General features: G+C 42.0%; 1 protein-coding gene across 4 annotated transcripts in view; it reads left to right on the top strand.

Annotated features, from left to right (window-relative positions):
* Positions 1–465: 465 nt before the first annotated feature.
* Positions 466–12,118, top strand: part of MRPS5 (mitochondrial ribosomal protein S5) — a 43,838-nt gene continuing 32,185 nt past the window's right edge. Inside the window, exons 1-3 of one of the 4 annotated variants that reach the window (XM_068675478.1) lie at positions 740–755; positions 1,474–1,567; positions 5,002–5,139. In XM_068675478.1, the coding sequence (XP_068531579.1) occupies positions 1,516–1,567; positions 5,002–5,139 (190 nt within the window). In that variant the 5' untranslated portion in view covers positions 740–755; positions 1,474–1,515. Of the gene's footprint in view, positions 756–1,473; positions 1,568–5,001; positions 5,140–12,118 lie in introns of all 4 variants that reach the window. The other 3 variants (XM_068675479.1, XM_068675480.1, XM_068675477.1) reach the window with 3 other exon arrangements.

The following is a 12,118-nucleotide window of genomic DNA, read 5'->3' as shown; positions in this document are numbered from 1 at the left end:
TTCAGGTAGGTCGTCCGATGTGATGGGACTTCACCCTATGCCAAAATAGCAAGGAAATCTCTGGTAATGGCACTTGTTTGCGGGCAAAGTGTGTGTTTTGGGTGAATGTGGCGGGACACGGAATGATTTAACCTTTTGTAAAGCCTTTTATTAAAACGCAGGGCAGTTTTAGACAGAGGGGAATTAAAATGAACGCAATTAACGCTTCGGAGGGAGGACGCACAGCCCCCTCACTGAGGCGCCCCCCGCCTCAAAATGGCGCCCGGCCAGGGGCGCGCGCGGGGCGCCCTCGCGGCCCGTCGGGCAACAACATGGCGGCGCCCCGCCCCCGCCCCGTGGCCACGCCCCCTCCTGATTGGCCACGCCCCTTTTCGTGTGGCCACGCCCCTCGCACGTGACCTCCCCGCGCGGGAGGCAGCCCGGCTCAAAAGGTCGGGCGGCGAGCGGTGGGGTCCTTCGGTGAGCTCCTACCGCGGGGGTGTCCACCGGGCGCCTGTCGCACCGCTCGCAGCGAAATCGCTGCGGGGAGGGGCAGGAGGGGAGTTTCAGCGCGCCGCCACCCTGCCGCCACCGACAGCTTTTTCACCGCTCTTCCCTATCTCCGCCTCACCGGCACTTCCCTCGGCTTCCCGAGCAGGCAGCGCGGAGGACGCCTCAGTACGGTGGCCGGCGGCGGGGAGGCAAGATGGCGGCGGCGGTGGTGGCGGCGGCGGGCAGGGCCTGTGCGGGCGGCGCCGTGCGGGCGGCGTGGCGAGGTGCGGGGGGGGGCGGCTCCTTTTCACGTTATTTCACCCTTCTCTTACGTTTTTTTAGCGCTCTGTATTCGCTTTCCGAAGCCCAGCGGTGTTATTTTCCCGTCAGGGTGCGCTCAGGCGGAGCGGGCGTGTGATTTCCAGTCAGATCGGGCTGGGTTTGGGGCTCTCCTCCAGAAAATTGTGCTTAAAAATGGGAAAACGCCTCTGAGGTGTGAGGAGAAAATACTCCGTGACTGAAACCTGCTGGCGCGTGGCGCTTATGGAACGTATAATTAAGTCTAATAGAGGCTTTATGGTTCTCTTTGACCCGCAAAAGGCGTATTTCCACATAAAATTAAAATCTTTTTATTAAAGGCCTTGTCGAGCAGCCAGCAGCCTGTGGGGAGGTTTGGAAGAGCCCTGAGGAAAAGTATCGGTGTGCTATGGGAAGCTCTGAGGGGAGGAGTCACCTAAGAGTCATAATTAAATCGTTACACACACAAATGCGTGTGTGTCCTTCAGGGGAAGGCTGAATAATAATAAATCCTGCTGGAGGCTGAGGTGGAAAACATTTTCACTGCCCAACCACAGAGTATCTCTGTAATTACGTCTTGCAAGTGGACCAGGAAACTAAAAGGCTGCGACTGCTCTTAAATCATTAGTTAAAGGAATAAGGGTCATTTTAGGTGTGATCCTCTAAGGCTTTGTGGTATCATTACCTTTGTTGTTCCACGCTTAGCCCAGGCAGACAGCGACCTTCTCCACGTGCTGTGATTTTTAAATGCCTGGCTTTCAGCTTGAGAAATTGTTCTTCACATCCATGTTCTGCCAAGGTAACAGGAGGGGTTTGTTTTTGAAGAGCAATTTGTATTAGTGCAAAGATTTCATCACTGCACGGCTCTTGAGCACTTGCAAAACACCAGAAAAAAAAAAAATAGTTACAGCTCTGAAGTGTCTTCCCTGCTGTGATTATTTGTGTGAGCACATTGCTTCTGTGCATGGGTTTCATTTGAGTAAAAAGCAGTAAGCAGGATGTGGAATGGAAAAACCCTAGGCAAGAAAAGAGTTCATTGCCCATTAGAGAATAAACGCGTAGCGCTTGGTATCTTCAAAACTGCAACTGGGAATTTAACCAGGACACACCTCTGTCTCCTTGTGCATAAACTTTTTAAGAATATCTTGGTTATTTTGGTCTAGAGCCTCCTGTGTGCATGCCTGGAACTATATTCGGGCAATTTTTGCAGAGTTCTAATTATAGCTGCACAATAAGCATCCTGATGGCTCTTTCTTAAGTTTTGTTTTGGTTCTTTTTCTTACAGTGCACTTCTTGCTGCTGAGACCAAATTCCTGCAGTGTTTCTTTCTCTGAAGTACAGAACTAAGAACGGTTTTCCATACTTGATTCTCGTGGAAAATAATTATGAGAGTAGAAGGGATTAATAAATCCTTGCCGATTTTCTTTCTTATTAAAAAATGTGAACACTTGCTGAACGGTGCATTCACTAATTAAGCAAAAGCATGGATGTTCAGACTGCTTGCTGTCTTCCAAGGTATTAGGTAATGTAGGAAACAAGTGGCAACCTGTGTGAACTTGGGGCACCGTGTTGGGAGAGGTGCTGTGTTCTGCACATAAATCTCCTAAAGGTGGTAGGTTAACCAGCATGTAAAGGTTACGAATGAAATAGGCATATTAAAATAGTAGACTTGTGTATGACTGAGTGTTTAAAAAAGAAAAACTGTTAGGGTCTTAAAAGATTGTAGAAATAACTGTTAAACTGTTAGGTTTCCATTTCCACCTGTTCTGAGATGAGTTCTCCTTTCCATGTAAGGAAAAATGAAATGCTTTTACTCTGGTTTTATGAGGAAAATTTCCAATGCCAAAAATGCACACACGTATATACAGAAGATATGTATAGTATAAAATTCTGTATTTAGCCAGTGAAAGATAACATCTAAGTCAGGCCAGGGTTGTAAATGTGATGTTCGTATCAGGGAAATAAGCATGCAGCGAGGGGTTAATTTTCTATTAGTGCAGAGCTGGACTTAAATATAGTAAGCTGGCATTTTTTTCCTGCTTTGTTGACTTATCTTTTGTTGGTGGCAAGACATCAGCCCTGCGTTTGTGATCTGTCTTGCTTTTACAGGCAGTTCAGTTTTGAATAGCTTATGGTAAGAAACACTTTAGATTTTTAAAGAAAAATCCCATTACATGTGTTTGGAGGATATACAAAGAGGATACGATGCATTAACTGTGCATGCTTACATAGCACAGCACGCTTTGATTGAGATGTGACATTTTCAACCATTTACCTTCCATAAATACATTTATTTGCTCGGCTTTCAAAGCATCTATTCCCTTGGTAGCAGTATGTGCAGAGAAAAGTGTGGGGGGTACTTCATAAATACAGACACTTGGGGTCTCAGGCTTTTCATGGTTGGTGGGTGAGGTTATTTTTCTTTTTTGGGGGTGCAGGGGGGTTCATCTTCCTCCTCCTTTTGTCCTGCTGCATTTCAGAGACCAAAGCAGTCGTGTGTCTGGAATATTGTCAGTGAAGCCCCTGGGATTTGTTAGACACAGGAATTTAATTTCCAGCTCAGAGCTGATATTCTTTTAAAAGAATAAATTTAAAATTTGTCACTTTAATGTTTTCTTTAAGGATTTAATCTCTTTTAATGGGAGCTCTGTCATTGGTCTCAGACAAACAAGGTCTCACCCTGTGCTTTAACAACTTGTTACAAATTGTACGTCTTAAAACCACTTTGAATCACCAGACTTGATGAGATCGCTTGGTGACCATTTTTCTGTAAAAACTGGTGTTTATTTGGCTTCATGTTTTGGCATTTGACTTTTCTTCTGTGCCCGAGTTCTGACAGAACTCTTTTCTACAGCAGTTCATCTGATTTCACTGCCTAGTGATTCATTTTGTGTTGATCCTATTGCTTCCGTATAGGCTTTTTCACATTGCCATCCTAATTTTGGAAGGAGGTGGTACTGAGGATGTGGAACTTTGCTAATGAATGCAGGAGTGAAAAGGAAAACCAAAAACCACTCCCCCAAATTGCATTACGAAGACTTTTGATAATGACAAGCAGTCAAATACTCTTACATTGTATTTTCTGAATGAATGCATGGTTTCGTAGGCTTTAAAATATGATTTCATCACTGTTTCTGATGATATTCTGAATAGTGACCAGTTGCTTATTTTGTATTAACTACTAATAAAACCCCAGCAGAGAGCTCTGAGTGGATGTCCATAAAGCCAGTCTGATGAATGGTGTAAAAGAAGCGTTCAGAGATGGCAAAGCAGTGAACCTAAATTAATTCGTTGCATCATTCATTGGTAAAAGATGCAGAAAATATCCATATGGCAACCCTTGGCATGTTGATGGGAGTTAGGATTTTTCTGAAGTTAAAACAACCGTGGAAGAGGTTATGGGACAAATCTACAGGATGGTGGTTAGCAGAACCAGAAACTGTTCACAAAAGAATTCCAGGAGACCTCAAGGACAAAGAAAAATGAATTTTGGTAAGGTGTGTACCCCACCTTTGAAACTGCTTTGGTACCTGGGAAGTTAAAGGTGGTACATGTGGCATAAAGGTGCATCACAATGCATGGTGCATTGAACTAATGTCTTCTGGAGAGGAAAAGAGCTTGCGTGATAGGCCAGCTTTGCAACACCCAAATCCAGAGGTTATCAGGAAAGGTACTTCTGGAGGTACATTTCCCATTTGGGACCCCAGAGTAAGTCAGGTCAGTGTGATAACAGAATAGTTGAGGTTGGAAGCCTCTGAAAATCGTCCAGTCCAGCCCCCTGCTCAGTGCAGATTGCCCAGGGTCATTTGCAGTTCAGAATGAAAAAGTGCTTTCTTATGTTGAGGTAGGTTTAAACTTCCCCCTATTGCCTCTTGTCTCATTACTGAGCACTGCTGAGAAGAGTCTGGCTCTGTCTTTTTTCCGCAGAAGGTGTATTCTCACTGTCAGTAATATGTTAGAAACCTTCTAGCTTTCTTCTCTTTGTGACATTTCCTTGTGCTTCAAGACAGTAGGTTCATGTCTGATGCCCTTTAGAAAAATGAGTAAATGTTACTAGGTTCCTTTTTTTGGTGTTTTGTTTTTGGGTTGGGTTTGTTTTATTGTTTTTTTTGCTTTTGTGTTTTTTTTCAAGTTTGTTTTGGGGTGTTTTTTGGGTTTTGTATGCATAAAGGAACCAGTGTTTTCAGAATGAAAATGTCCTGTATCTAACCACCTTTTTGTCTCTATCCTCAGGGTTTGCTTCTGTGCCAGTGAAAGGGAGTTGCTGTTCCTATTCCAGCCTGGCATGGGCTCTCCAGGTGCAATGTTCCATCTCTGCCCCCCGGAATGTCATGGTACAGCAATGCAGACAAAGCAGTTTCTTCAATATGTGTAAGTCCTGAGTTGGTTTAAAATTATAATCTGTACTAAAAAAAGGAAAGGAAAGCTTGCTTCTGTTTTTTGGTAACTTTTTCTAGTTGTAACCCACATCTTGTGAGATACCTAACAACAGTTGTTGATAGAATTGTGTGCACAAGGGCAGTTTATTCTAATGGGAAGCAAGAATTTGATTTATGTAGCAGTGAATCCATCCAAAACACTTAATTGGATGGGAAGGGGGAAACACCTTCCCCTCTGTTTCCTAGTTCTTTATTGACAATATAAATTGTGTTTATTTTCCAAATGTTTTTGAGCCATAAGCAAGATGCTCTATTCAAGCTGTGCTGTCTCAAAAATGAAATAATTAAAATGCAATAAAACGCTCAACAAAAACTGTTGATAACGTCCTGCTAATTGTCAGACCAGCTGCAGCATTATCCCTCTGTCCTGAAAGGAATTACACACATGCTTAACATAATTGAGAAATGATGGCTGTTGAAGTCCCTGTTTGGGACTGAGAACTGAGATAGCTGAGGCATCATCCCACCTGTTTTATGGGTCCTTAGCTGTGGTGTTTTCCCATGGAGGAAAAGAAGGAGTAGTAAGAACGTAATTTCTGGAGTAGATAACTGGAGCAGCTTGACAGTCAAAGTTCTTAGACTTCTAATAATCTATAGACTACAAAAAGATCTGTTTAAAAACAATCAGGCTTTCACAACTGACAGTCTTTTTCTGTTCTTCTCAACGTTATTGTGGTAAAGTTAACTTTTCTTTGTATTTTATATATAAAGGGGGGGGTTAAAGTAAGCATGCTGTCTGTTCCTCTTCTCAGGTTAATTTTGACTGTCTAATTTCAAACAAATGACAGAGAGGGCTCAAAACGCCTGCGAAGGGCTGCAGCATGATCTGCATGGGGAAGGCTTTCTAAGGATGCCAACTGCAGGAAAAATTAAGACTTTTTCCTTAGCTGCCAGTCACAAGACCAAGACTATGTAAAAAAAAAAAAGCATTGTTGTGTTTTTTTTTTTTACCTTAAATTAAAAATAAAGCATTGCAATCACTTCACAGTGATTACTCTTTGTAGTTTAGATATTGCCTTAATTTATGCTTATGTTCATAACATCTAGGTGAGCTGTGTTTTAATGAGAATTATGCCAGCTGTCTTTTTAGATGGCTTAATTAAAAGTATTAATTGTAATGACATCCCTATTGTTTGACTCAGTAAAACTGTGAAGTTATATTTGAGCAAGCTACATAAAACTACTGGCTTATTTAATAAGATGTAAGAACTTAAGTGTACTTCTTACATGTATTCAGCAGAGACAGAAGTCAGTCTGAGTTTTTTGTTTGTTTCCAAGGACCAAACTCTGGAAAAAAATTATATTATGCTATCCTTTTGAAGTTGTGTGCTCCCTTACTTGGTAGGCTGTTTTGTTAAAAAGGCAGGTTACCAAAGTGGGTTGAACATAAAGTAGTTAAGAACATTTTTATGCTTTCTCAAAGCAATCAAGAAGGCTGGATAAATAAGAGATCCCCTAGGAACCTGGAGATTAGAGTAATTGCTTTTTCTTGTCCAATTCATCATGCAGTTCACTTGGAAATGTAAAATTTTATACTATTGATCCCGAGTATGAGCCAAATCTGCAGAGTCCCCTACTAATATGGTAGTGATAAATGGAGTGTGCAATGCTAATCTTTCAATTGCGATCGCTCTTAAACTTTCACTGCTCTTTTTCCACTCAGATGAATGCACTGAAAAGATAAGCCCACTTGTGTCTGGGCTGTGTTAAAAATGCTGCTTTATTGGGATAATAAAGTGGTGGCATGGTCTGCCCTGAGAAATGATGGAATCCCCCTCCCTGGAGATCTTCAGAAGCTGTCGGGACGTGATCCTGGCCAAGTGGATCTAGGCAGCCCTTCCTGGGCAGGGAGCTGGGGCTGGGTGAGCTCCAGAGGTGCCTTCCAAGCTCAAGCATCCCGTGATGCTGGGGCCAGCTGTGAGTGTTGCAAAGCTCTGACTCAACGCTGAGTGTGTCAGGGGGCTGGGAAGCTCTGGGACTTTGCTGAACAGAGGGGCTGACGATAATGGGGGCTCAGGTCTTGTTTATAGAAAAGTTTGGGCCAAGACTAGTTTCATCTTGGTGGTGCAAGTGATGAGGCAGTAAAACGAAAATGACTTTTCCTCGTCAGGTACAGAGTCCTTTGAAAAGCTGCCCTTTGACTGAAAAGGTTGGTCTTGTTTTTCCCAGCTGGTAATTTGTGGAGGAAGGCTGCTGGTTTCAGAACAGCTCTTCTTGCCGAGCTGTTTTCCCTGCCTTTTTTCCATATTAAGTAAATAGCTTAATAGTTGGAGTTGAATAGTTAAACACAATAAAGTTTTCAAAATTCAAATGAAGTACAATATTAACAGTATAAATCACGTTATGGCACTCATATCCCTTAGCAGTGCAGTTGTTTCGGAAGTTTGGTAACATTAAAAATGCAGATACGATCGTTATATGTGAAACATAATTGTCAAGTGAAATGTCAAATGACAGTCCTGTGACAGAGGAAAGTGGCAGTACTTTGTCTCGTTAGTGAAGGTTTACTTCTCTTCCATCATATTCTTGAGGTATTAACATGTTCACAGGGGCACCTGTACCTTCCACTTGATCTTTACAAATAGTTTAACTCGTTTAAATGGGAGGAACTGCAGTTATCCCAGGCAGTCTGTGATCCTGTCCCATCACTACACCACGTCCTTCAGTGCCACATCCACACGTCTCCTGAACACCTCCAGGGATGGGGACTCCAGCTCAGTCCTTGACCACCCCTTCCACGAAGACATTCTTCCTGATGCCCCATCTAAACCTCCCTGGCACAGCTTGAGGCTGTTAAATTCCACCAGTCCAGGCTTTCCGGGCAGATGCTCCAGCTTGTAGCTGTCGAGAAACATTGATGCTGTAAGTTTCAGATCCCAAAAAACATGGGATAAATCCCTTTTTAATTTAAGAGCCACAGAACCGGGTTGAAATACATAGGCTGTCATTCCTGAAGGCAGCAGAGGCACCCAGGTGTCACAAATACTGAAACTGTTTGACCCGAATCGTGCAAACCTTTTGGCTCTAACAGCAGGGGAAACTTCCTCAACATCCATTGTGTAGCTGAGTGGCTGTGAGACTAAAGAACTTGTGTTGGAAATGGTGATTAGATCAGAATTGTGCTTTCCCACTCACGGCATTAATTCCATTAGTTACCATCGGGAACAAATAAAAAGAAGTGCTTAATTTCTCTGTTGCTAGGTGATCTTTCCCCATAAATTAGAATACAGAGTAAGGAACATGACAATCCTTTGGAGCTCATAGAACTAGATGGTAACAATGAAGGGGGAGTCATTTAGCCCAACAATACACAATCACAGCCCAACGTGCCTTGTCTCCAGGTGCTCTGCTTACCGCGTGCAATTGCACTCGGTATAAATCTCGGTGTTCTTTATTGCAAACGTCGCTTCTTGAAAGCCTATTTTTTTAATTACATTTGATATTAAATTCTCCCAGTCCTGTGCGAGTTGTCTGGATTAAGTTGTTCATTTTTCTGCCTTGCCTGATTGCAATCAAAGTGGGGGGAAAAAAAAAAAGATCTTTACAATTTCTAAAGATTTTTTCTTCAAATACAACACTCCAGATAAACAATTGAGTTGCCACTTGTCACCGTTATTTTATTTATGAGGAGGATGCTTGTGTGTGTATGTGGAAGAACAGTTGGTTAATTTTAATTAAAAAAGGGGGAGGGGGCTATTAAATGCCTTACAGCTAAATGTACTGGTGGGGGTGAATTTTAACTGGTTTTGATTTGTTGCTGTAACTTCTGGGAAACCTCCAGAGGTTTCCTTGCTCTACCATAACACAGCATGCAGTATTTCCAGTTACTGGGAAGTTAACCCAGCTTTTCTGTGTGCAGGATGGGATCAGGAAGGCAGTGAAGACGTTGATGTGCCACGTGTGGGCAGGCAGTTGCAGTTTGGAGCAAGGGCAGATCTCATCCTGGGTGAACACACATTTCAGAAACGGCTTTAGAATCTCATGTTTTATAAATAAGCCATCCAGTATTCGTATGCGATTATGCCATGTTTCTCTCATAAATCTATCTGTATTATCTGTACAATGTTCTCTTCTGAATTAGTAAAGGAGTTGAATTGTTTCTGTAAGCATCTTTAAACTGGCTGATGAGATTTCTATGTCTAAATGAGGAAAATGCTCTGTTAGAAACCTACCTCGCCAGGGGTAAATGATGGTATGGGCTCAGTTGGCAGCTTTTGAATAGTAGTTGAGTTCAATTTAAGATTACGAAGGGATATAAAATCAGACTGTATCTTTCTTTGAGACGCTTCAACTCTGTTGTTCCAGAGTGATGCATTTCAGGTAATTGGGAGACTGTGTTCAGCCACGAGAAGTGGTATGCTTGGAAGTAAAAGTTAATGTGAGCAAGCAGAAGTGGCATCTAAGTTGTTTGCTTCATGTTCAGCTGCTGAAATGAGCTGTAGGTTTTGCTCTTAGGAGAGGTGGTCTATGTAAGTTCTTGCCTAGCACTTCTATATCAACTATTTTATTGTTATAAACAGTCTTTATAAGCCTGTAGAGAGAAGGTAAGGCATTGTAAGGCCCAGATTTAAATATGTAGTTGAGCACTTCGAGCACTCCTTTTCCTGACCTCAGTGATTTAGATTGCAGTTCGTTACCAAATCCTACATGGTTAGAGCAGCTCATGTAGCCTGCTGTGTGCCAGCCTCCTTCCTTTCTTTCTCCAGGTGGGAGAGTTATATTTAATTTGTTGATGTTGTTCTTAGGTAATTCTTTGAATAGTTGTAAATGATGTTTCAGTACCTCGGTTTATGTTTTTTGTTGCCCATATGCTGCTTTGTTTCCTAATAAAACCATGGATAACCAGAAATATTCTGAAGGTTTTGGCTAATTATGCAGACAAAATTGAAGCAATATACACCTCTGATACAAGGAGGGAAGAAAACTAATGGAAGATGATTCAAACCACGTATATGCTTGAGACTGAAAATCATCTTGGATTTCTCAGGCTTTGTATCTAGTTAAAGCTGCAGCTCAGAGGCTCAGAAATTAGAGGCACCTACTGTTCTCAACGTTACTGTGTCTAGCAGCAGAAAAAATACTTGAGAATTCCTGGTGGAGAACTTCTCACCTGGCAGTCTACAGCACGCTGCAAGAGAGCATCCTTCTTGCTCAGGAGCTGCAGCACTGGGCTCTGCACTCTCTTAAGCCATCTTTGCTGTGGTGAGTGATCCTTCACTGTCTTGGGTGGTGCACTTGTGGAATCAGCTCACAGCCCAATGCTGTTTTAGCTGTTGGAAAGATTGTTCAGTGCTCTGAGCAACTACTCGTTGAGCTGCAGAATATTTACAAGAGATGCACAGTTGGTACACTGCCCATGAAAAATATTAATTATCAGAAAGACACAAGTGTTGCTTTTATTTTTTGAGGACTTTCCCTGACCATGGTGGAAATGAGCTGAATGTGCAGAGTGTTTGTCTGTGTTCTCTGATTTCTTTAGATAACTTTTTTTTCCTGAATTGGCATGTTTGTCTTGCTCTTCAGTAATTGATTCTGAGCATCTCATGGTTGTGTAGTAGCCATGAAATTATTACAAAAAAAATAGCGTGAAAGCTGAGGCACAGAATCCAATCTACCAAACAATACAAAGACCTCTTACTGAGACGTTTTGTAGGCTGACATGATTTAGAAACTGACTCCTACAATATTTTTAATTCTAAATTTTAGTTATTTTACCATAATGGAAATGTGCATAACTTCCACGGGCACTGTCATAGTGATTGATTTTTTTTTCTGAGGTGCTAAATTGGACAATTAAGTGGCAGTCTGTTTTCTCCATTCTCATCCCATGTCAGATAACACCTAAAGACCAGCTCGAGGGCGCGCCCTTCGCTCACTTTTCATACCTGTGCAATGTTGGGTCTTTTCTTCATCAGTCTTCAGAGTTCCAAGTTGCAGTGAGATGATAGAAATCTGTTTTTTTAGGAGCTCAAGGAGGAAAAAAATGAACTGAATGAGCACGCAGGGATGGTTCTTCAGAAAACCCTCACAACTTTCAATGATTTACAGCATGGAATTTGTTGTGTTTATAGCTCTGGGTGGCTTTTTCTTCTGTGAGTTTGTTCAGCTGCTTTAGCTGCTTGTAAATGATCCAACAATAGCACGTTCTCTCTTGGGGAGATGGAGGCACACGTGTTCATTAGAGAAGACAAGGTCAAGGAAATGCTCTCTGCACTTGAGTACAGGGAGGTTTTGTGATGCCTTGGCTCCTAGAGGAGTTGATAAGCCTTTGACCTTCCTCCAAGAAAAACTGCCTACTTGCGGTCATTAAGCAGCTGAGTCTAGACTACATAATTTATCTTGCAACTTGTAATAGAATATGTAAGCATTCCCCTTGGAGATGCTTTTTCATATTTCATCAGTGCAGAGTATTTTTCTTCCAGATTCTGGTTTGGTTTTGTGACTGGGAAAGGGAGGTGTTTGACATACCATGCCATTTTAGAATCCATCTGTCACCAAAAGTTTTTATTCCCAGTTTAAGTATGGAAGCGAACATTAGAGATTGGAAAGACCTTAAAAAGTTCCTGAAGGTAGTACGAATACGTAGATGTAGTGGCACTAGCAGGAAGCAGTGCAGTGAAACAGGCAAGTTTTATTATAACATCCTTTTTTTTTTTTTTTTTACTACATCATTAATATTAATGTCTTTGGATCTGTGGTGGTGTTCTGCCGCAATGCTATTTGTCAGGGAAAAAAATTAAGCTAAAGTTGCTTGTATAAGTGGAAGAAGTGAACCTATTTAGCCGTTTCACTAAGTTAATCCTTTCTTCCAATTTTATTCCCTACTATTTTCCAGTTTACTGTTATTTGTCATTCCGTTTTTATAGTTCATATTTTAAGCAAGCTGGGAACTCTCTCATCTTCCAAGAGGC

This window comes from Anas acuta, chromosome 3 (assembly GCF_963932015.1).
Source record: "Anas acuta chromosome 3, bAnaAcu1.1, whole genome shotgun sequence".
In the NCBI taxonomy this organism is placed as follows: Eukaryota; Metazoa; Chordata; class Aves; order Anseriformes; family Anatidae; genus Anas; species Anas acuta.
This window is presented reverse-complemented; position numbering and strand designations above follow the sequence as displayed.